At 40.5% G+C, this 22,936-nt stretch overlaps 2 protein-coding genes and 1 long non-coding RNA gene across 11 annotated transcripts; 1 reads left to right on the top strand and 2 right to left on the bottom strand.

Annotated features, from left to right (window-relative positions):
* The first annotated feature begins 743 nt into the window (after positions 1-743).
* LOC147143312 (uncharacterized) lies at positions 744-3,555 on the top strand. Of its 4 annotated transcripts, none has more exons than XR_015087946.1 (3): positions 744-1,034; positions 2,232-2,333; positions 3,252-3,555. It is a non-coding gene; the product is annotated as an uncharacterized LOC147143312 (long non-coding RNA). The 4 variants fall into 4 exon arrangements; XR_015087948.1 differs by lacking the exon at positions 744-1,034 and adding an exon at positions 1,591-1,977; XR_015087945.1 differs by having other exon boundaries at positions 2,232-3,555.
* On the bottom strand, positions 1,875-18,341 carry LOC147143311 (uncharacterized). Of its 5 annotated transcripts, none has more exons than XR_015087942.1 (30): positions 18,129-18,341; positions 17,442-17,534; positions 16,812-17,081; positions 14,378-14,462; positions 14,229-14,294; positions 12,588-12,751; positions 11,455-11,592; positions 11,319-11,372; positions 11,166-11,219; positions 10,834-10,887; positions 10,646-10,699; positions 9,493-9,546; positions 9,360-9,413; positions 9,065-9,118; positions 8,891-8,944; positions 8,551-8,595; positions 7,547-7,600; positions 7,370-7,423; positions 7,245-7,298; positions 6,872-6,943; positions 6,733-6,768; positions 6,533-6,577; positions 6,430-6,462; positions 5,520-5,666; positions 5,192-5,368; positions 5,008-5,098; positions 4,848-4,925; positions 3,846-4,604; positions 2,041-2,100; positions 1,875-1,962 (listed from the first exon to the last, which is right to left on the bottom strand). XR_015087942.1 is itself a non-coding variant. In XM_086038984.1 (28 exons), the coding sequence occupies exons 3-28, from the start codon at positions 16,830-16,832 to the stop codon at positions 4,405-4,407; spliced, it is 1,992 nt and encodes a 663-aa protein (XP_085895110.1). In that variant the 5' UTR covers positions 16,833-17,081; positions 17,442-17,534; positions 17,916-18,100; the 3' UTR covers positions 3,744-4,404. The 5 variants fall into 5 exon arrangements, 1 of the variants encoding a protein (XP_085895110.1); XR_015087944.1 differs by lacking the exon at positions 17,442-17,534 and having other exon boundaries at positions 18,129-18,164; positions 18,279-18,341; XR_015087941.1 differs by lacking the exon at positions 18,129-18,341 and adding an exon at positions 17,916-18,100.
* A 142-nt stretch (positions 18,342-18,483) lies between these two features.
* snrnp48 (small nuclear ribonucleoprotein 48 (U11/U12)) lies at positions 18,484-22,911 on the bottom strand. Of its 2 annotated transcripts, none has more exons than XM_086038989.1 (9): positions 22,644-22,911; positions 22,019-22,132; positions 21,888-21,948; positions 21,730-21,810; positions 20,131-20,313; positions 19,076-19,197; positions 18,883-19,007; positions 18,692-18,811; positions 18,484-18,608 (listed from the first exon to the last, which is right to left on the bottom strand). In XM_086038989.1, the coding sequence occupies exons 1-9, from the start codon at positions 22,785-22,787 to the stop codon at positions 18,518-18,520; spliced, it is 1,041 nt and encodes a 346-aa protein (XP_085895115.1). In that variant the 5' UTR covers positions 22,788-22,911; the 3' UTR covers positions 18,484-18,517. The 2 variants fall into 2 exon arrangements, with proteins under 2 accessions (XP_085895115.1, XP_085895116.1); XM_086038990.1 differs by having other exon boundaries at positions 18,692-18,808.
* Positions 22,912-22,936: the final 25 nt, after the last annotated feature.

The raw sequence follows: 22,936 nt of genomic DNA, 5'->3' as shown, positions 1-22,936 counted from the left end.
AGGGCACACAGAGACAAACATCCGCACTCACAATCACACCTAAGGGCAATTCAGAGAGTCCAATCAACTTACCATGCATGTTTTTGGAATGTGGGAGAAAACCCATGCAGGTATAAGACAAATGTGTTCATTTAGATCATGCTGTGTTTTTGTGTGCATTACTTACATAAGCCACCAGGGAGACGAAAAGCATAATGATCAGTGAAGCAGAAACCAAAACGATCGTTCCGTTATCAACTTTCAGGAGTCCAACAGGTATGTCAGAGGAATCTGTAAATAAACCGTCCCAAGAAAAGTTCAATGCTCAATATTATAATGGGATGGTCAAACTGACAATCCAACACAGTTTATACATATATATATATATATATATATATATATATAAATTGACTATATATATATATATATATATATATATCTATATATATATATATATATATATATATATATATATATATATATATATACAGTTAGTGTCATAGAAAAAAAAAAATAGGGGGCAGCGTGGAACAGTAACTCTTTTTTTTTTCGCAGCGTTTGCCTACAATTTCCCCCCTATGACACTAACTGTATAGGAACTGAAGCTGGGATTGCTACTTTAATGTTTCTATTTATGTTTGACTGTTTGTGCCATTTAATAAACAGCTGAAATGTGACTCTCCTTGCCCACTTGCGAACTCATCACAGTACCCTGATTGCTCCATAACTCGACCGCCTGACGTCTCATAATTTCAAAATTTGGGGCAGACGTGAGTCTTGGTACTATTTCTGGCGATTCTCACCCGACATCTTAAGGAGCACCTCTCCCTCTTGGTTCCTCTCCCCGACGGGCGCGTTCAGGCAACATTTGTACGTGCCGTTGTCGCCATACGTCAAGTTGGGCAGCAGGATGTCGCCGGTGCGGTCGTCGAGCACCACTTCCCGCTTCAGCCCCGCGTAGGGCTCGGCAACGCCATTGGGCAGCTCGCGCAACACCAGGCCTCGACGCCGGTCACCTTGCAGCTGCATCCGTCACATCAACAAGGTTCACTGAGGTAGGAGTGGTTAGCTTTTTCTTTAGATTTACATATATATAGTACATGGGATAGGGTAGGTGTTGGTAAAGCCAACAGAAAATTGATCATATCAATATTTGTTGTATTAATTGAGCTACTTTCCATTAATATTAGTGAATTAAAATGTATTCATTATTTTGGATTTTTTGTTTCATTGTTCATTTTATGATTTTAGTCAACAATTTTACATTTCAAATGTACATTTTCAACTGATTGAGTCATTTGCATTTCAAATTTTAGAGCATTTCTACAATCATTTTCTCCCAAATCATGTTCTTGCACTGTGTTCTTTTATTCATTTTAGTCAACGACTATTTATTTGTTTCGTTTGCATTTAAATGTTTTTTAAGGTCTTAAAATGTTTTGCCTTTAAATGTTGTTCTGTAACTTTGTGAAGCACATTGAATTACCCCATGCTATGCAAATTGTAAATAATTACAACTGATTTTATTTTGTTCATGGATGAAGGGAAAGTGAAAGAATTAAGACACACGCCAAGGCGCAAAATGAAAGTAAACGTAAAAAAAAAAAAAAAACGGGAACAGAAACAAATGTTAAATAGCACATATACAGTCGATGCAGCCCACTGATAGTGTAGTGGTACACACGCCCGAGTTGTGTGCGGGCAGCGTGGGATCAGTGACGGTGTCTGTGTGTGCCCTGGCTGGCGACCAGTTCGGGGTTTAGTCTGCCTTCGCCCGCTGCCTTTGCCCAGCAACTCCCCGCGACCCTGTATAGGATAAGCGGTTTGGAAGATGACATGATGACAGTCGATGCATTACCTTGTACCAGCCGACATACAAGTACTGCACTCCTGCTTCGACTTGAGCTCTGCAGGGTAGTGAACAATTTTCACCCAAAACAGCTCGAACAACGTGCACTTCCTCATTCCGACCACAGACCGCACCTTGCAGGAATAATAGTGAGTTACAGTAATACTACTGCATATGATTTTTTTTTTCATACTGCATTTAAAAATACTCACTGAGTGACAGTAGGAGGAAGGTCATAGGAATTGCGTACATTGTTGATTGTGTCCGCTTGACTGGAGTAAAAAAAAAAAAAAAATGTTTTTGGTATTTCGGCAGCCAATCAGCATCGGGCATACTGCGACTCACACAGCCATACAGCGTCCTGTTTACTCGGCGGCTTTTTTTTTTTTTTTTTTTTTTACAGTTCCTGAACTTTATCAAGACAGCAATACAGTATTGTTGGCGCCCCCTCTGCTGGGGAAATGTGGCACTACACAAAGACGTCGTCAATACCCGCGAATTGACGGTTGGTTTCAAATTTCAAATTCATACCTTATGAATACACGTCCCTACCGCGCACCACTAGTGTGTATACTTTTATTACAAAAAAAAAAGCAAAAACAACAGAACCTGTCAAGTAAGCGAAGACATGAACATCGACTCAGCTAAGAATGAAACAGTTGGATGTCATCTTGTCAAATGCATTTAAACACAAAATCACGGTTTTTGCCTTCGACGTAATAGACAAGCAACATAGTTACACACACGCAACGAGTGAAGAGTGTCTATGTGGAGGGGGTATTATAAAAGACAAAAGTGGTAATTTAAATACAATAACATACAATATATTTTCTAGCGTCCTAGCTAGACCAGAAAAATACATGTAAAAGGACAATTATTTTCCCACGTTTTTGGGAGATCGTAAAAAAAACAAAAACAATTTGAACGTCTAACCTTGATTTGAAAGTCTTAATTCAAAGCCTATAACTGTCACTGGGTTAAAGGTCATATTAATTCGTGGAAATGTGGTCTCTCTTTTTTATATACAGTACTGTATATCACAAACAAAGGCATTGAGACGTGGGTTTGTGGACTTGAAATAAAACTACACATTCTACCTTGATCAGTCTTAAGAAAAATAAAATCAAACAATCAAAACAAATATGTTTTGAATGTGTGAATTTAGAAATGTATTTTTGTTTTTCAAACCCCAAAAAATCCCTCATGGTGTCATCTTAAAGCAGTTTGCAAAACTCACTGAAATATTAATAAACTTCACATTCAATGGAGTATTTGAACAGCTTTAAAAGCACTAATGCTTGATTCCTTTTAATGGGATATGGGTTTTTTTTCTCTTTAAGTTGCTGATAGCTAAAAATGACGTCCCGTAATCGCGCTAGTGGCTTGGTTTGTGCTTAAACAATAATGCTGTCTTGCAATAAAGATGAGCAGGCCACAAGAAACATCGGTTGGAAATATCCGTCGCTACGAAGCAGTTCTGCAAAACCACAAGTCTACCACCTTCAACTGAGGCCATTGCCACGACCATCATTCTGCATGACAACAAGGACGTCAGTGAACCCTGGACCAACCAGCCGAAGACATCTTTTACACTTTCAGTTTTGATATATTGTATAAAGGCTGGGTCTAGGAATAGAATCGTGTTCCGATCTACACCATCTCTGCTAAAGCTAAGATGGATGTAGTGGGTGACCCAGAGCTCTGTCGGGAATAAATTGGATGTCTAACACGTCGTCGTTATTGTAGTCCTTTCTCAAAAACGAACACGCTTGGAACCTCGCGATTTAACAGATGATTAAAAAACACAGGTTGTCTTTAATTTCATACGTGCTCACTGTGTTGCCTTGGAATTTGTGTGAAAATAAAAACCTGTATGACAATCAATTCTGTGACAACAAAGCCAAAACGACACAGATAAAACAAAACATCAGGCAGTTTATCTGAAACACTTCAGAGCACAGTACATGTATTTGAGATACTTTACATCATATTTACACGCCATTCTTTATCCACTTACCATACATCCAGAAAATATTGACAACGCTTCCACTTTTTCCCACATTTTGTTGTTTCAACCCCAATCTGTTGAAAGTTTGAGAGGCCAAACTGTGCCAAGCTTGTGGCATCACAAAGATGTGAGGCTTTACATGCTAACAAAGATGCACTTTTTTTTTTTTTATACTTTGAGCACATTCTCAAACATTTTATATGGTTGTGAGTAAGCAGTGTTGTGTTGAAAATGTTATGACAAAAAAATAATATCAGAATGTATTCTATTTTGGAATAAAGCTGCAAAATAACAAAATGAGGATAAAGTTAAGCCTTGTAAATACTTCTCAATGGCACTGAATGCTCATTTGCTTTTTACACATCAGAATATAAAAATGGGACTGAATGAAAAATTAAAAGACTTTTTATCCAACCAAAAAAATGGATACAAAGGCACATTTTGGCCTGGAGCAGAGTGCCCCCTTGGCTCTGTACTCGGCCCACTGACGTTTTCATCAGCTTGAAGCTTAAATAATGCAAAATGATGATGATGATGAAGTGACTCTCCCACTTTGTTAATCTTTAGTTTAGGAACTGCGGGGTCCCTTAACCAAACCCTGCTCTTTGCGCATCACCGGTGCGTGGATGCTGCAGTCCCGAGCCTCGCAGAAACCCGGAATGCCGGCAATTCCCACCATCCCGGTGATACCCACTGCACCAGGGAAGCCGCGGGCGCCGCGTGGACCCTCCATGCCGTTTTTGGCAACGCCAGGCTCACCCGGAAAACCTGAGGAAACAATAAAAGTGCACTTTTTGAGCTTCTGCAAAACAAACACAAAAAAATCCCTCATCATTAAAGTGTTCAGCATCTCTGTTGTTGATGTCACAGCACCAATTTTAGTAGCTGGTGAACCAGCTAGGACACAGACAAAGGATTATCTCAATTACATACTTAATTTTGAATCATTCATTCATTTTTAATTAATAACAAAGTACATTTCATTTTTATACCACGAAAACATGGTCTCACCGGGTACCCCTTGTGGGCCATCAAGTCCCAAGAAGCCTTTTCCTTGATCCCCTGCAATTCCTTTAGAACCCTTTTTACCTGCTCAGAAAGGCATTTATAAACTTCCACATGTGAATTAAAAATTATTTTGAAAATGAGGGAAAAAATCCTGACAGCAGACCTTGTTCACCCTGCGCTCCTTTCTCTCCCTCCAGGCCTCGGTCTCCCTGAACACCGCGGGCTCCCTTGGATCCAGATTTGCCCGCTTTGCCCTACAAGAGATGGAGGGAAGGAAGATGCGTAAATAAATAATGTTGTGATAAATAATATAATTGATGTCACACAGAGCTCAAAACCGGTCTTACAGTTTTGCCGGGTGCTCCTGGGGGTCCTTTGGCTCCGGGGGGTCCGATGAGCGTGCGGTTGTTGATGGGGCATCCCTGCGTGCACTTAGCCCGGATGGAGGCGGAATATTGCGAGAGCTGAGCCGTGACCACGCTACGGCACAGCTGCAGCACCTGCTCGTCCGACAGCCCGGCCCCCTGAAGGCAACATTTGGTCACGTTTGCCAACTTTAAGCCACTTTTCACCTTGTTTTTATTTCCGGTTTCCATATTTTCTGCCACCCTGAAGTACCCTGGTGGCTATTATTTTACAAACATTCTGAAATAGTCGATTGCAAAGAGGACTCACAATGGGACCTTGCACTCCTTTGGATCCGGCTTGGCCTTTGGCGCCAGGGTCTCCAAGGGGACCGCGGGCACCCCGGGTTCCCGGAATTCCGGGAGGACCTGCAGGGCCGGAATTGCCCGTCCGACCGACCGCACCTTTTGGACCGCGCTGGGAAGACGAAGGAGACAGACAATTGTGTGGTGAAAAACAATTGGAGTCATATATTCTTCCAGGAAGAGGAGAAATTGTAGAGTATGGACTCATTCAATGGTTTTTTTGGTTTTTTTTTACATTTTTTCCCCACAAAGATGGTGGCCACTTGTCACACATAAAACTACTAGAGTCCAGGAGGCTACTAGTACGTGACACATCTATTAATTGGCCTAATGTGTTACTAGTGCGACACAGTAGTTTTCTACCAAGGTTATAATTGCGTACTAGTAAGCCAACAGTGGCAGTAGTAGTGGAAAAAATGTTACTATGTGCCTTACTATGGTAAACCTGAAACAAAATGGACCCCTTGTGCTTCACTAAGGAGCCAAAATGGATGCCGTGCACCACACCATAAGGCCATTCATCCAACCAATCAGAATATGAAAGGTAATAATTTTTAAATTCTATTTTCTATACTATGCATAATATATTTCTTCTCATTGTATTAGTTATGACACAAAATGACAAAACATATTACATTTAATATAAAATGTCTAGTTCTTGGGTTAACATTATGATTTGATAATTATTCAATTGACATTCAAATCGGGAACGCAACATAAAAATTCAAGCAGCTTTTTGAACATGACATTTGTCTAAAAAAAAAAAAAGTCTTTGATCGCTGGTTTGGATTTTGTTGAACTTTAAAATGGGGAAACCCTTGTTGCATTAAGGTTTTTTTGTGTGGTTTACTATGACATTAGAGTGACATACACACCTCTCCTTTGTCTCCACGATCGCCAACCGCTCCCTGAAAGCAGAAACCAAAGTCACTCAAGAGTGATCTGTAAATGTGTCAAACGTGCTGAAAAAAAGTGTACCTTTTGTCCTTTTTGTCCCTTTACCCCGTATCTACCCTTTGCACCCTGCATGTGGAAGTCAAAGAAAATACAGTAATTGAGAAAATCATGAGGAGGGAGCAAAGCGAGCAGAATTTCCAGCAGGAAGTTGACATTTAGAATGACAAAAATAAATCAGAATATTGACTGCGAATAGCACTTGAGAGGATGAGCACTCTCACCGTGACGCCGTCCGGTCCGGTCTCGCCTTTGGGCCCCTGCAGAATACAACCCACACGCATAGTGTACACACATCATGATAAGTTGTGTTGAGATTGTGTGGTTGTCAGTGTAGTGTAGTGTAGTGTAGTGAGTACTCACAAGGGGTCCCTGGAGGCCCTTTGGCCCTGGCTTGCCAGGTATCCCGGCATCTCCTTGCTCTCCTCCAGGACCCTGATTGAAGGACCACATTTTTTTTCAACATTAATTTGGAAATAATCGGGACAAATATACAAAGTGAAAATCAAGTGAAATGAAGAAAATATGAAGTTTGAACCAAAGTATTGGTGCGCCCCCAGAAACGGATAATAAAATGTTCAATTTGGACAAAAGTAATGGGACACTAATAGGTGGTACAAATTGTATGAGACCTCTGACTTGTAAGAAATCATGCATAAATTCCATTCTCAGCATAGATGTGCTTACTCGGTCACATGACTCAAACTTTAAAATGTGCACTGTGGTGCTCACTCACCACAGAGCCCACTCTGCCTCGCGGTCCTCGAACGCCGCGCTCGCCTTTGCTGCCCTGCACCAGTCAAAATAATCTTTTCAGCATCACGCACAACTTAATGAGAGTGCATAAAGTGGCTGTGTCACCTTAGCCCCGAAGGAACCTGGCTCTCCCATCACTCCCGGGACACCTATGGGACCCTGAGGAGATAAACGTGAGGATGCAGATGAGAAGTTGCAAATTGCACCAGGGTTTGGCAAATTTTGTGCTCATGACAATGTATATTTAAATTCTTTCATTTACTTATTCAAATACACACTCACATCTTCTCCGGGGTCGCCATCGCTGCCTGGAATGCCGCCAAAACCTTTGGTACCCTGCCAGAGAGATAATAAACTATGTTTTTATTTTACATTTTAAAAATTGTACAGTTAGGAGTCCCTCAATGCACAACCCTACACTCACATCCCCCAAAATTATTGGATTCCGTGGGAACTATTTCCGATTTTTCCAGGACCAGAAAGATACACGTGTCAAAAATATTTGAAGGGATTATCCCTGTCACAAGAGTGTTTTAGTGACATTTTGTCACATTTAAGGTGTCTGCGATGTACACTTTTGGTCTGATGGTGGAGCTACATTAAAAAGTCAGTACTTATGTGAAAAGTAGAATTAAGTCCAAATACTAACAGAAAAATATTTTTACTGGCAAACAGATGCGGAGACTACTTTACAAGAAAAGCTCCAGTATGTTTCGGTATCTTTTTAAGTTTGAGGGGAAACCAACAGTCAAAGCTTCCCCAAAATCATTTCTGTATATCCAAATCATTTCCTCTACTGGGTGGTGTTACTTCCTTGTGACTAACAGCAGATTAGTCATATACTGTAATTGCTTTGTTTTTCTACTAAAAAGCAAAGCAAAAGTGTCATCTGATTTTATATACATTTAAGTCACACTGTTTTTTGTTTTTTTTGTTGCTTTGTTTTTTACATCCTGCACAAAAAGAAAAAACATCCTCACTATTTCAGTACACTGGTACCTGTCATGTTGTTGAGTGCCTAAAAACGAAAGTAAGCTCTCACAAAGGACAACCAAAACAAAAAGAGATTAGCAGACTTCCTGTGCGGGCAGGATAGGCCTAACTATAGTTAACTACGGGTTGAAGACATAATGGTTGTACCCAAACTTGTTAGAAAATTGTATCCGTTATCCCTGGCATCTTCGGACAAAAGTTAAATACATTTACAGTATCATTTATTTATATATAAATAATCATCAACATCAACAACATGCAATAAACGATAAGGACAGATTTTTAGCGTGTACCTTTGGTCCACCGGGCCCACGGCCACCGGGCTGACCAAAATAACCCTGGAGGGGACAAACAAGGAAATATTCAGACAGAAATGTAAAAAAAAAAAAATAACTGAATACAATTAATTTATATATATATCTATACATTTGAATTAAATAATAAATAAAGAACTGCAGTGATGCCTTGTGATACAAGCGCCCCGAATTCAGTACCTCACCACCAAAGGGAGTTCAGTGAATGAAGCTGCCCATAATTTTGACTCCGATTCCATGCAAGTGGTTCACATGCAGGTGAAACTAAACATGTGACCTACTCCAGGTAAAAACAGAGGCAGTGTGCAAGGTGTCCTACATTGTATCCTCTGTCGCCGATGTCTCCTGGGAATCCAGGCGCTCCAGTCTGACCCTGCAGGATGAGACAAAACAACGAGGACTCAATAGCGACCTCTGCTGGCCAACACCTTTTATCAGGATTTATCACCCTTTCTCAGACATAAACTTTAATCTTTCATTTCCTCTAAATTACCTTGCGCCCATCTGGTCCTTGAACTCCCACTTTGCCCTCTTCACCCAAAGACCCCTGGATAGCAAAAAAAAAGCCAGATATCATCAGTGATAAAAATAAGTAAAGGTTGAGTTTGCCGTTTTAGAGCTGCTAGCAAGATTTGAATATAGCCCCATTCTACTTTCAGGTCACACAGACAGTTTTAAGATATATGACAAAAATATGTGTGTGTTTTTTGAAGAGTAAACTCACGCTTTATAGAAGCGTGTTTTTGCCACACAAGAAACAAAAAAACATATATACATCAGATTTTTACCTTGGGACCTTTACCTCCGCTTGATCCCAGGGTGCCGGGATCACCGCGAGAACCCTAAAAAAACAGAAAATAAAACAACTTTTGACTTTTACAATAAAATCAAATTGATTGATCAACTGGGTTTTTCCCTTACAGTGTTACCGGTCCCTCCGACTCCTCCTCGTGGTCCTTCCATGCCAACGTCACCCTACAAACAGGAAGCATCATATAATCATGTGATCCCAGACAGTCAAAATTGTTACGCTGTTGCTTATACAGCGTTCATGTAGCGTTCCAGCTCTTTAAGAAATCCAGAGGGGATTTTAGTTTCTGTCTCTTTAAGAGAGCAACCCTGCCAGAATGGTGCATGGTGAACCCCTACATTTTCGGGGGTCAGTTTCGGGGTGGGGGACAGGTTCTGACAATTGTTCTGCCTATGTATCAACAGCAGCATAGCATAAAAACACATTTGGGAGTCCTTGGAGTAGGTCGGTAGAGATAAGCATAGGACCAACGGAAAAAGATTATCACCCACAAGAACAGGTTCAGTCACTTGTTGATGTACTGTTAATCTCGAAAAGCCACTGGCGTACCAGAAAGGGCGTGTGGAAACATACAAAAAGCTGAGCATTGCAGTTGAGGATCATTTTGCAAAAAGCTCGACCCTGCCAGCTTTACACGATGAAAGAGACTGGCGTGTTGTACTTGGCGTATGACTTTATAATTTTCCAATTACAATAATTAACTTGGGCTGTTTGTTGACTCCCTCCTTAAGCTATTCAATGAAAGATAGTCAAGGTTCACTATACTTGTTTTTAATGGGCCGGAATCAGGAAGCCCGCTCCTGTTGTGATTACCCAAAATGTATACAGAAACCAAATCTGCCATTGCGAACGCAAACGTCGGCCGCCATCTTGGAAAAGATTTGTAGAGTGAACACACATCTATTCAGGCTTCCTCATTCACAAATTCTCTATTTCATATTTTTTTCTGTGCAATCGAACTAAAGGTTATTTGCTAAAAAATAATAATACATTGGTGCTATCTGGGTATATTTGTGTTCTCTCTGTGACACCCCATGTTGCCAGTTTGTATTTAGAGCTCAAAGTAGTGATATACAGTAGGCAATTCTAAACATTTTGGGAGGGTGTCAGTTTCTCGTGGACTTTCGCAATTCACAGCGAGGCTTGGTCCATTACTTCGGGCTCAAAACACAAAATGGTGGTTTTTCCAAGTGGAGTTGCCATAATTCTGCAGCAGGTTGAATAGTTCTGTGCTCTTTTTTGCGTGACTAATGAGTGTTTTACCTTCAAACCCAGCCCTCCATGCTCACCCCGGGCCCCCATAAGTCCTGGTTCACCCTGGTAAAAAATAAATAAAACAATAACAATGTCAATATAAAATTAATCTATTCTAATTAATGAATCTATTAATCTACTAATTTAGTCATATTTTTTTTTCGACAAACTCTGGTCTTTTCTGGCTCTTTACTCACCATGCCGCCCAAAAAACCCGAACCTCCGTCTTCGCCTTCGGGTCCGGGATCACCCTGAAATCAAAAGGATTTTTTTTTTCCTATTTACAAAAAAATACTCCATTTTTTTTAATTAAAGAATAAAACTATTTATTTTCTATCACATTGTTATTAATTAATTGGAAAGGCGGGTGTACTTATGTTAAAGTACTTCAAAACACTGACTTTTTTAGTTTCATATGGATTGATTTGTATTGTAGAATATAATTGACCTTCCCATCCATTTACTATCAGGTGTGGTGGCCATAGCAACATAATGTTTACATCTCCATCAGTCATTTTGAGTTACTCACCACTGGGCCAGCATCTCCTCTTCGGCCTTGCACTCCTTTTGTTCCTTTATAACCCTAAAAACACAACTCAGTTTTAGTATCTAGAATCCTTTATATCGTCATTTGGAGTTTTTCATTGGACAGCGAAGGTATGTTGATGATGTTGAGCGTCACCTCTCTTCCTTGCTGCCCTGGCGCTCCCATTTTACCCTGCAGGCCTCGCAAGCCCTGACAGGATGTGAGGAGACCAGATAAGTTTTCTGATAAGCCGTTCCGGAATTCTATCAGGAGCGTTTTGACTCGTGGGTACCTTGGGTCCAGCGAAGCCGGCGAATCCTGGCTCTCCGGGTTCACAGTCGCACTCGGTGGGACCCTCCTCGCCGAGGGCTGCGTCACCACCCGACTCTTCTGAGGAACCGGTATCAGGTCCTTGGTGCTTGAACGGAACCTGAAACAGTGACATGTTGTTTTTTTTCCAACACGCGTGCTTGTTTGTGTCTGAATTTATATATTATTACTGAACACTAAATATCAACCACGGATCTTGCCTACTGACTGTCTACTGACAATGTATGATGATGTACTAGGTTTGTGCACTGACAATTTCTACTGATCTATCTAGTATCAATATCAATAATAGCAGCTTCCATTTTACTACCAAACATATTTTGTTTTTGTTTGTTTTTTGAATCGATACTGGGATAAAGTACCGGTCTCTAGTTCAACTCTCAACATGTTATCTGATAAATATAGGTATCCTAGTTTTCTTCATTTAAAAAAAATGGTAGCAATATGGCTATATCTGATACAGGCATTTATTTTACTACTTAAAATGTTGATAGTTTTTTTTCCACTTTAACAATTGGTAGCTGCTATATCAGCCTCTATTTTACTATGCAAAATGTTTTTAAAAATATTGGGAACAATATTGTCAGTGCCAGCCTCTGCTTAGAGAATCAACATTTTTTTTTTCAAGTATTCATATCGGTCGCAACAGCCACTATTTTCGGACTCGACACTTTTACTTTATCTGTATACATTCTTAACTATGTCGAGCTCCGCATACTTGTGGAATGGATTTTTTTCCCCTCAAATGTAACAAAAATAAATTAATACAAACATTTATATAAAATATTTACCGTAATTGTTTTTTTAGGGTGGTTTGGGTTTTTCCCCCCATTAGACCCCCATCCCCAACTGCAAACAAAGATTGAATGTTTATCAGCATTTTATAAAGAATATTTTGGGTTTAGAATTCTTTTTTCCAATGCATTTCAATGGGTGTCAATTTTTTCACTACTTTCATGGCGGCCCGCTCCCTATCGCCCGCGCATTGCAGGGGCTGACTGTAGTTGCAAAGGACTCCCTCACTCGTTTAGTAGGATGCTAGGGGCATGGAATGTTGTTCCCCATCCATAATCTATATCTTTGATGCGCACCCACCTTCCTCCGACCCAACTTGTCCTCCTTGGCGTAGTGCGACTCTGTGGCGGTGACGTAGGGGAAGGCATCCTCTGTGATCATGGTCACCTGGGTGGGGGCGGGCCCGTAGGGGTCATAGTCATCCTCCTCGGGATTCTGGTCCTCATCATAGCCATGGGAAGACTCTGGTGGAGATGACGATGTCTGTTAGTATGAGGTTCACTCACCATTGGCCATTCTGGAGCCCCTTTCAAACAGAGGTCCTGCAAAATAGCCACATCAGACCCGTAACACAAGATTCGGCATTTAACCGCCTTAGCCCCATTAACAGAAACCGGAGAAACATCCTTTCTTGGTGCTTTTTCACACAGTGACAAGGCATCCCTGACTTAGATCATTTCATGTATAAAATCGTTATTGGACAGCGGCAATTACTTTCAACACAACAGTTTATCACGTCTGTGTCCACCCAAGCTGTAAAATTTGGTACCTTCCACACAGAACAGTAATCCAACTCAGCTTTATTCATAAAGCACTTTGAACACAATCACAGTTGGAACAAAGTGCTGTACACAAAAAAAACAATACAATTAAAACAATAAAAAAAGTTAAATAAAATAAAACACTAAAACAGGTGCAGAGTCTCATGCTGAGTTGAAAGCCAAAGTATAAAAATGGGTTTTCAAATGAGGTTGCATGTACAAATGAGCAAAGGGAGGTAACGCCACAAGTTTGGATCGGCAACAAAAAAGTTCTATGCACTCTAAGCCTCCGCATAGACTCGGATAAATCGGACATTTATCTGCCTTTGCCTTTCACACAGGACCCAGCGAAGCAGGACCTTGCCATTTTCACACAGTCACACGGCATCGCCACAATTTTTCAGGCACCATAAAAGGTATTCCTCAGCATTTCCATGAGTGATGGTGCTGACTTTTCATCTTTCTGATCATTTATAATTGATACAGAGCAGTCATTCAATAAATGAAAGTCCGTTGTTGGAGCAATGTTTTTACAGCAGTTTGTGTCCGCTGCTGTTGATGTTTAGTGCTATACAAATTAAATTAAGTTTAACTGAGTTAAGAGCATGAGTGTTGATCTCACTTCTGCCAATTTTTTAATTGGCAAAAGTGGTAGTTAGAATGGAAGCTTTTGAACGCTGCCAAGCAAAAAGTGTTCACACAAACCTGGCCAGGAAAACCAGTCAAGACAATTTTGACATTGCTGTGTAACGGTTTTACTTCAAGCCGTCAACTGATTTCGACCGGCAGCGTGAATGGCACTATTTTCTTTATTTCTAATAATTTATAATTCATACAGAGCAGAGATTCAGTTGAAATTCTGTGATTCAGAGATTCCGTTTTTTCATTGGCTAGTGGACCAGTTATGGTGGAGGCCACTGAATTCTGCCTAGCAACAGGCTTAAGTGGCGCAATGAGGAAATATAATGACAGGAATTCTATTGATCTATTTTCAGGTATCAGTATTGTTTATATTGTTATAATATTGCTTTTGCAAGTGAAATGTGTTAATAATAAGTTTTGAGTCAATCTTATCCTCTAAGGTTGGGAAACAAATTTTGGTCTAATTTCACATAAATTCCATTTCTGCATCTTCAAAGCACATCTGACTTTTGTACACCTTAAAAGTCATGTGACCGACCTGGATGCGGGGGCCTCAAGTGGTCATAGCGGTCCAGGATCGAGCCCTCAAAGGTTTGATCCTCACCTGCACATTTAAAACACACATACATTTGTTAAATAATCTGATGCATCCAAAACATGATGTCCGTCAAGTGCATCGGCCCGGACCCGAGTGGTTTCCGGAATATTCCTCCTGGCAGAGAGCGCAGACGACGCACAGCAGCAGGACGAGCAGCGTCCAGGGCGAGGACGCCTGGAAACAAACGCAGGTTAAACATGTGAAATGAACATGTTATCCCTTATGATTAATGTTGTGCCAAATGTAATCTACATTACTGTGAGAAACACTGGGAAAGACCAAGAGTTGGCGTTCTAATTAATTCAATGCAAGAAAGAAGGGAAATTGTACACAGCACACACAGAATGCAGTAGAAAGTTGCACTTTAAGAGTTGAAGTCGTCCCGTGACTGAGGTCGCAATTGATTTGAATCATATTTCAGATTAGGAGAGAAATGCAGAATGCCGCGCAGATGTAACAGCTAACGTAGTTCAAAGCGCGTCCTTGCTAATGTTAACTGTTTACATTAACAACATGACTGCAAACAGAGAAGAGCTTGTTTACAAAAGAGAGACAGCGTTGATGTCGTGATTTTGTTTCGAGAGTTTCAACTTCTCCAACCCCTCTAGTTACAATTTAATTATGATTTCTGTTAAGGAACAGACGACACAAGCGGAATCATCACACTGTTTTCATATTGTTGAAGAAAGGAGTCCGATGTAAGGCAATCATGGTGTCAGATGCGCTAAACATAACCACAAGAATGGTGACAATTTATACGTAAAAAAAACATATTGCATTGTCATTTACAAAGGGGAATAAAATCAGTATACATTGGATGTACGATTTTTGTGAAAAATTTTGGATTTATTTCTAGATCGTAATGCTCAGGCATAGGGTGAGAGAAAAAAATACCCATACAGCAAACTACAGTATGGTATCGCTCTTTGTTGTGATGCACTTTGGATTCAAATCAGTATTTTTTTATGATGGGAGATTTCTTTATAATTAAATACTGACCAAAAATCTGTAAGTTCAATTTAAATGAGGGAATCAGGAAGTGCAGAAGCTCATGGAAAACAATTCATAGTACAGCAAAGCAAGCTATTATCGCAGAATCGCTTTATGCTGATTTTATGGGTGTTATTATTACTGAAGGCACACTGGATTAAAAACTCATTTAAAAAAAATAATTGAAGGCTACCTTGCAAACTGCTCATATGAGGAGCTGGCTGTTCAAATTTCAACCAATCACATCCAACATGGGGAGGGGCTGGTTTGCATATGAATACACAATGGCACAGAACAAACAAAAAACAAAAAAATCAAAAGTAGAGATGCAAAGAGGTCAAATATGTTTGAATCGGGTTAAAGTGCAATTGCTTTAATGAGTGTTTAACACTATAACTTTTAAATATGTTGAGAGTAAAAGTCACTTTTTAATTAACGCAGAGGGAGCCTCTCAAATAAGTATTTTTTGATAATGAAAAAGTAATTAAATATGAAGACATGTCAAGCCAGGCAACAATAGTAATAGAAAAAAAACTGTAATACAATACAAGCAATCATCATTGCAATAGTTTAAAGTCCATCTTGTTGTTGTGTGTTTTTGGATTGGATTTACAATATAAAAGCGAATTGCCAATTCGTTCATCTGCTGGAAATTTGTATGCTTGATTTGGCTTTATTTTTTACATTTTACAAAAATTGTAGTATGAAACCATAAGGGATTTTTTTTAAGCCATGATGTCAAATGTTTTCTTATTCTTGAACATTTAATTACTGATGTGGGGAAGCATGACTAAAAGGGTGGAAATATTCACTTTTAATATTTGTTATTTAAAAAAATATCATCCTAAATATAAGCTCATAAACCTTTTTTGACATTGAAGAGTGTCGTGGAACTGACACAGATGACCCCACTGGACCCCAAGGCCAGCGAGGTGACAGATTTAAGCAGTCTTTCTTTGTTTTCTTTTCCATCTCTACTTTTGAAATTATTTATGTTGAAATGTGCCCATTTTGCTTTGGGTTTACATTTTTTGAAACCTGCAAATGTTCTTCAAACCACATACTATAGCAGTGATTCTCAACCACAGTATAGTATATAATATTTATTGTACAAATTAATACATGTTGACAGGCAGAGGAATAAGGGAACGACCTGATTTGGATGTTGTATTTTGTTTTTCTCTACCCATTTTCATACAGAAAGCATGTTCCTCCTCAGGTCGGCTTTTCATGAATAAAATCGCGGGATGACTTGATGACATGCTGTAAAACTAGAATTTCTCCTAATTATGGGACTAATAAAGGCTATTCAACAAATGGCTTTTACATGCTGTAAAACTCCATATTTAAAATAAATCTAAAAATTGTTTAGTGCAGATTTGGAGCACCACAAATAGCATTTCACTTTTGAAAAACACAAAACAATTCAAACTACTCTTTGTGATTTTTTGCAACCTCAACTGACAATTTCTCTGTTCTCTTCTACTCTTTGAGGTCTGCTGGGCCACCACAAGGATGGATCGTCACGCTCACCTTGTCACTGGAGGTTCCCATGGTGCTGCACGGCCCAAGTCCTCTCAAAACACTCCACACCGCCGACAGGAACAAAGCACCAAAACAAAGCAGCTAAGATGCTGGCTCGGCTGGTTCTCACTGCATGATTCAACCCGGACGGTTGCCCTCCTGGATGCTCGTGTCTCTGGCTCTCTACAGGAGCCCTCAGGTTCCCAGGAGGCTGGCTGGCGGGACCCTCGCTGGCGTTTCTCGTCCAATGCGTCTTCTTCTCAACAGGGTGAGAAATACCTGAGGCAGAGTCCGGCATCGGCAGAGTAAGAGAGGACACAGGAGATGGAAAGTGTGCAGCTCGACGTCATGCAGGTGTTTGCAGCCAGGAGGACAGAAATTAGAAATGCTTAATTTCGTTTGTGGGCGGAAATGTACAGCTAAATTTAACATTTTCAACCAAATCTCACAGAAAATGACCATCAAAACAGATCATTTCAATAAAATGCTGAATACCATATTCATGCGCTACATCATTTGCAGCTCTCAGAACCGTGCCAACTATTTTGGTTTTATTTGGGCTATGATATGAGAGGTATTGTATAGCTTGTTTTATACATGAATATATCAATAGTGAATGAAATAAAAGAGATGGGTGACCTTTGAACCTCCTCTCGTGTGACACGCCAGTCCAACATTCCGTGGCTTTAGCTGGAAAAATTCCGCCAGCCAATCAGGTTGGGAGTGCTGAGCCTGACGTTGATAAATAGAAATAAGAGCTGTTTTTTTTGTTTTGTTTTACTTTCCTCGTAAGATCGAGACACTGTCAAAATGTATTTTAAAGATACATTTTGCTTTAAAATGTTATTCAACCCCAGGCGTTCAGACTACCGAATATTGGAATGGAGATGGAGGACGAAGAATTAAAAAAAAAAAGAAAAAAGTAAAGAAACACACAAGCTAGGCTAGCTGTTAGCATATGAAGCCACTCTACTACATTGTCAGTTTCGTGCCAATTCTTCACCTTAACATTTTTATTGTGGTAAAATGATGTTACACAACCACTCAACCAACTAGCTGCACCGCCAATTCGTGTTTAAATCAGCCAAATCATCTTCACACTCTGGGATTTACCTGTCAATCGGGTGAGCTCCGCCTCTCACCCAAAACTCCCGATTGGGTGACGTCCAAAATAGCACGGCAATGTAGTTTGGTCGACGACGATAACATTTTTTTTTTAATCACGTCAGAACCTTTAAAGTAATTATCGAAACCTGACCAGCATAAGTCAACAACACACCCAGAACAGGCATGGAATACAAGATGCCAGGATAGCTGCAGGCTTACCTGAATAGCATAAGCCACTGCATTGCCACGTTGCTCCTATTGTGTTAAAATATTTGAAAAAAAAACCGCATAAAACCACTCATCTCAAGAAACTGAGCCTCTATTTCAGGTTTATATCAGCAAGATAATTTTTCCAGTTTATGTGCATACCTGGTTACCGTTGTCCATCTCATTAGTCATTAAACTTCACCTGACAAAAAGACTTCTCATCGGATGACTATGTAGGTTTGTAATGTTTGATATTATTATCAACTCTAGAAAAAATATTTACACTCATTTATTTGATATTTACAACTATTTATAAATCTCGACAACAATAAAAAAAGTAGTTACAGTTGAAAAAATTGCGATGAAGTTGTTGCACAACTTTATTGACATGATTTATCTGATCAAGAACTGTCACTCCTTCCTCGCTCATCTTTCTTTTTCTTTTTCTTCTTCTTGCTGTCATGGCGTCTGTCGTCTGGGGAGCGGGAGTCCCTGTGCACATCCAGACAGTTAAGATTAATAGAAGAACACATGGAATTTTTTACATCATGATAATCACAGGAAAACAAATTCACCTTTTCCTTTTCTTCTTCTTGCTTTCTCTGTCGCGACTCCTCTCGCGGCTACGGTGGCGTCTGCTCCGTGATCGACGGGACTCCGAGGACAAGGATCGTCGTTCGTCCGGCCGACGCCTGCTGGACACAAATAGGGACTAAATGAACATGTGGACCATCGCTTTTAGATGAAAAAAGGAGATTAGAAGAACCTTTGGGATGTTCCTTCTCTGGCCTTATCCTCCTCGTCTTCTTTTTCCTCATCATCCTCTTCATGCTCATCCTTCCACTGTCTGGCGAGCTCCTCCGAGTGGACCTGGATGACTTCTCTGATAACCTGTGAGGCGACGGGATTGTTATAGCCTCATAAAAACGACTTCCCACCTCACACCTGGGGGCTCGTACCTCCGTGTAGGACTTCTTGGTGATGTGGACGTTCTTGGCGCGGTACGACTGCCGTCGCCTCTTGTAGTCCCGCATCTCCGCCATCAGTTCCAGATGCGTCTTTGGCTCGCTCTGCTCTTCAGCTGACACAAACGCAGTTGTTTTGCCAAGAATTCAACTTCAGATGGAATGATTTATTCCACAGGTGGAAAAAAGTACTCACATTCTATATTTAGGTCGAAGTACAGATATTTGTGTTAAAAAAATCCCAGGTAAAAGTACTGATTTAACACCGGTAAAAGGTAAAAGTTAAAAAAAAAAAAAAGTCGGAATCTGAAATGTACTAAAGTATTCAACACAGTTCCATGGGACCAATACAGTGTTAAAGCACTACTTTTGTGTAAGTGAAGCACCTCAATTCACTTCAGTATAGTTCCTCGGCAGCAAGATTCTGACAAAGGACAACTTTTGTCTAAATGAAGGTCCTCAACTCACATCAACATACAGTAGTTCCTTGGCACCAAGATGCCACAAGATGTATTGAGCACCAAAACAAAGGGATTTTTAGAAAACACTGGTGCTGCAAAAAAAAATTTCTGTGGATAGAAAAAAAAATCTGGAAAAATGTTTGTTTTTTTTAACACTGGATATTTTTGAACACCAGAAGCTAATGATTTTCAGGCTGGCACAAGACAAATGTATTTGGCCAAAACGATTCTTGAAGTCGATTTTAAACGTGATACTTCATTGTGAATGCTCCCTGCTTCATGTTACTCCATGTTGCTGCTGTCCCTTTTTTTGCCATCCCCAAAATTAGTCAATCAAATTCTTTTCTGCCGTTGATCTCACCTTTCGCTATTTATGTCTTTATGTCGAGTCATCATTTGTGAATGTTGAAAAAAGTTACAAGCCCATTTTGACAAGGAAGGAGTAGAAAGAACCAGATTTCAAATGTAGGAAGTAAACGTTTTTTTTGAAAAAATGCGTTCAGAAAAGTAACCATTCAAGTTAAGCACAGATACCTGAAAAATCGACTTTATAATTTCCTGGTATTTGTATTTCTACATATGTCTTACCCTTCTTCAGCTTGGACACCAGATCTACGTAAAGCTCCTCGTTGCCCGAGGCGGCGACGGCCTTCTCTTGGTTGAGGACACCGATAACGTGGTCGTAAAGTGCCAGCCGGTCAGCCACAGTGAGGTCGCACACGGCTCGTTTGTGGTTCTGCGGCACGTCCACGGCCTGGTAGGAGTACTGACCTGATGGACCACCAGTGATCAATTAGACACTGAGGAAAAAGAGTCACTCTAAAGCCTCAGTGCCGTCATCTTAAATAGTTACTTTGAAACGGAACTATCCACTCCATCAACTGTGAAACGAGCAAGTTAATATTTTATAATTTACTCAAATATTTTCTCAGTGTGAAATCTGTTTAGTTGAACACAAACCTTTTATTTAGTTATTTGAATGGCAAGTTTGGCAACAGGTGGATAAACGGGTTAATACCTTCTGCCATCTAGTGGAAGAGCATTTAATTGTTGTGCATGTCATCATATGTCACTGGCCTAGATAGATGAACACAGATACATCACTTGTGGTGAAAGTGGATACTTTCTCACAGCACAAATCTCTAACTGGCCACTCATGTGCAACAGCAAAGTGGGTGGGAATCACTGGGCTTGGTGAAGTGCTGACTCCTTGAGTGAAAATACAATCACATTTTTATAGCTACTCACTTAATGGTGGGGAATTATGGTTAAATGAGCCAGAGCTGAGTTGAGTAGTGGCTCTGAGTGGACTCTATTCATTTGCAGTCTGACAACAACTGCAGAGTCTCCACATCTCTCCAATGACGCCATATAAGGTGGCTAAAATGGTTACTAATAGCTTTAAAAAAAAAAAGGTCCCAAAAGGGGTCGGAAGACTCACTAAGTTGGCAACAAATGAGTAACGAGTATCCCTCGCTTCATCGCTCGACTGTGGTTAGAATGATATGATTTTAAAAAGGTAATGCACACACAAGTGACAGAACTTTGGAGAACTAATACTTAACCCGGTGATGCAGGTAACACACAGCGGATGACACACAGACGTATCAAAGGTTGTAAAATGTATACAAGCATGGCTTCATCCCCAGCATTTTGTGCAAGGAAATAGATTTGAGTAAGGTAAGCGCTCTGCTGCCCTCAAGTGGCCAATGGTGGCAAAACAGTGCAGTACTCTTGTTCGGGATTTAAAAGTCAAGATTTGGTAGGTACATTGATTAGGTGACTGGCTGGTTTACATTGGGAAAAGTATGTAATAAAATTAAACTGCTTGTAGTTAATTCTTAAATAAATTAAAGCTTTTCAAATAAAATATTTGCAGTGATAGGGACCAAACCTTGCTGTGAAACGTGAAAGTCTAAGAGTAATTGATGCAACAACCAAAACTATTAATAATTGCCGATGGATGTCACAAGATGGTGACAAAGCACAAATGATCGATTAGACAGGGCTATGGCTTCACTAAATAAAGCTCCACTCACTACGACGTAGCGCCTTGGTACCCAAAGCAATACTTTACTTACTCAGCAAGCCTTTCAACTGAACCGAGCTGCGCTGCTTGGTGTGATCAGAGCGAAACTGTGCTTTCAATAACCAAAAGGGCAGTTTCGAACACAACAATGTCAGTACCTTGCCAGAAGACGCCCTCCATCTTCATGAGTGGAGCAGCAGACCTGGCCTGTAGGATCACCTGGTTCTGAAGGTTTTTATCTGCCGGAAGACAGCAGCTCATGATATTACATCACAAACACAATTAACGTGTTCTCCTCAGGGAACTCGTCACTCACCCATCATAAAGCTGCGGACGCCGGTGTTGACGTAAGATGTGGAAGTGTCGCATATCTTCGCCTGCAAGACAGCAAAGCAAATGTTATTTTGCCACACGCAACCACAAGACGAACCAATAAAACGGCGTTACCTGCTCCTCAGAAGAGTAGCCCATCATTGTGAGATAACATGACGCTTTATGTCTCTCCATGCTGCGCACAGGGACGCGATGGCTGGGATCGTAGGGACACAGCTCCATTGGTTCCTGGTTTAAAAGACAATAATTCACATTACCTGTACATGGAAAAAAAAAAATCTAAAAATCAGAAGCTAGAAATAAATCAAGTTGCTTTCTGGCTAGTATTCCTCTTAGTTGTAACTGAAGTGAGTGAGTTTGGCATGATACAATATACTCATCCTCTGACGTGGATTTTTGCCTGTTTTACTGCTACTTTTCCCTCACACCAACCTTCCCTCCAGCTCAAAACGGGGGCTGAATGCAATGAGGCCGCTGCGGTGGAGGATTCAACACCCACCGACTTGGAAACATTCTAAGGAGAACCACTTCCTTGGAGACGTCTATATATCCACTTCTACTTTTTATCCTGTTCAAACTAACATTGTCTATCGTCATGTAGTTAAGGGATCAGACCAGAGGATACCCTTGATTCTTGTATAAACCGTCGTTTGTAAAGCCATTTGAGGCTTTATGAATAAACTTGACTTGATGTCTACAGATTTTTGTCGTTTTAGTAGCTATCTGTTACTATGGTTACCTTATCCTGGTCGCAGTCCTGCGACCATCCCAGTGCGTCGTACATGTCTTGTATCTGCTTCTGGCAATGTTCGGTAAACTCCACCAACTCCTGCAGGCGATCCATTCGCTCCCGCGGGGTTGTGATTTTCAAAAAGTCCGACATCTTAGTGGCTACCGGTCCAAACAGAGCGAGAAACTCAATTAAAAATCAGCGCTGTTTGATTCCTGTGAATACAAACTCCGCCATTTTTCCGAGGGATGACGTCGGTGTTTCGTCTTTGCGTGTGTTACAATCATACCTGTTTTTTCAGC

This window comes from Filicampus tigris, chromosome 8 (assembly GCF_054856515.1).
Source record: "Filicampus tigris isolate MCC_2025a chromosome 8, RoL_Ftig_1.0, whole genome shotgun sequence".
In the NCBI taxonomy this organism is placed as follows: Eukaryota; Metazoa; Chordata; class Actinopteri; order Syngnathiformes; family Syngnathidae; genus Filicampus; species Filicampus tigris.
Note: the sequence above shows the minus strand (reverse complement) of the source record. Positions and strands in the feature narration are given on the sequence as shown.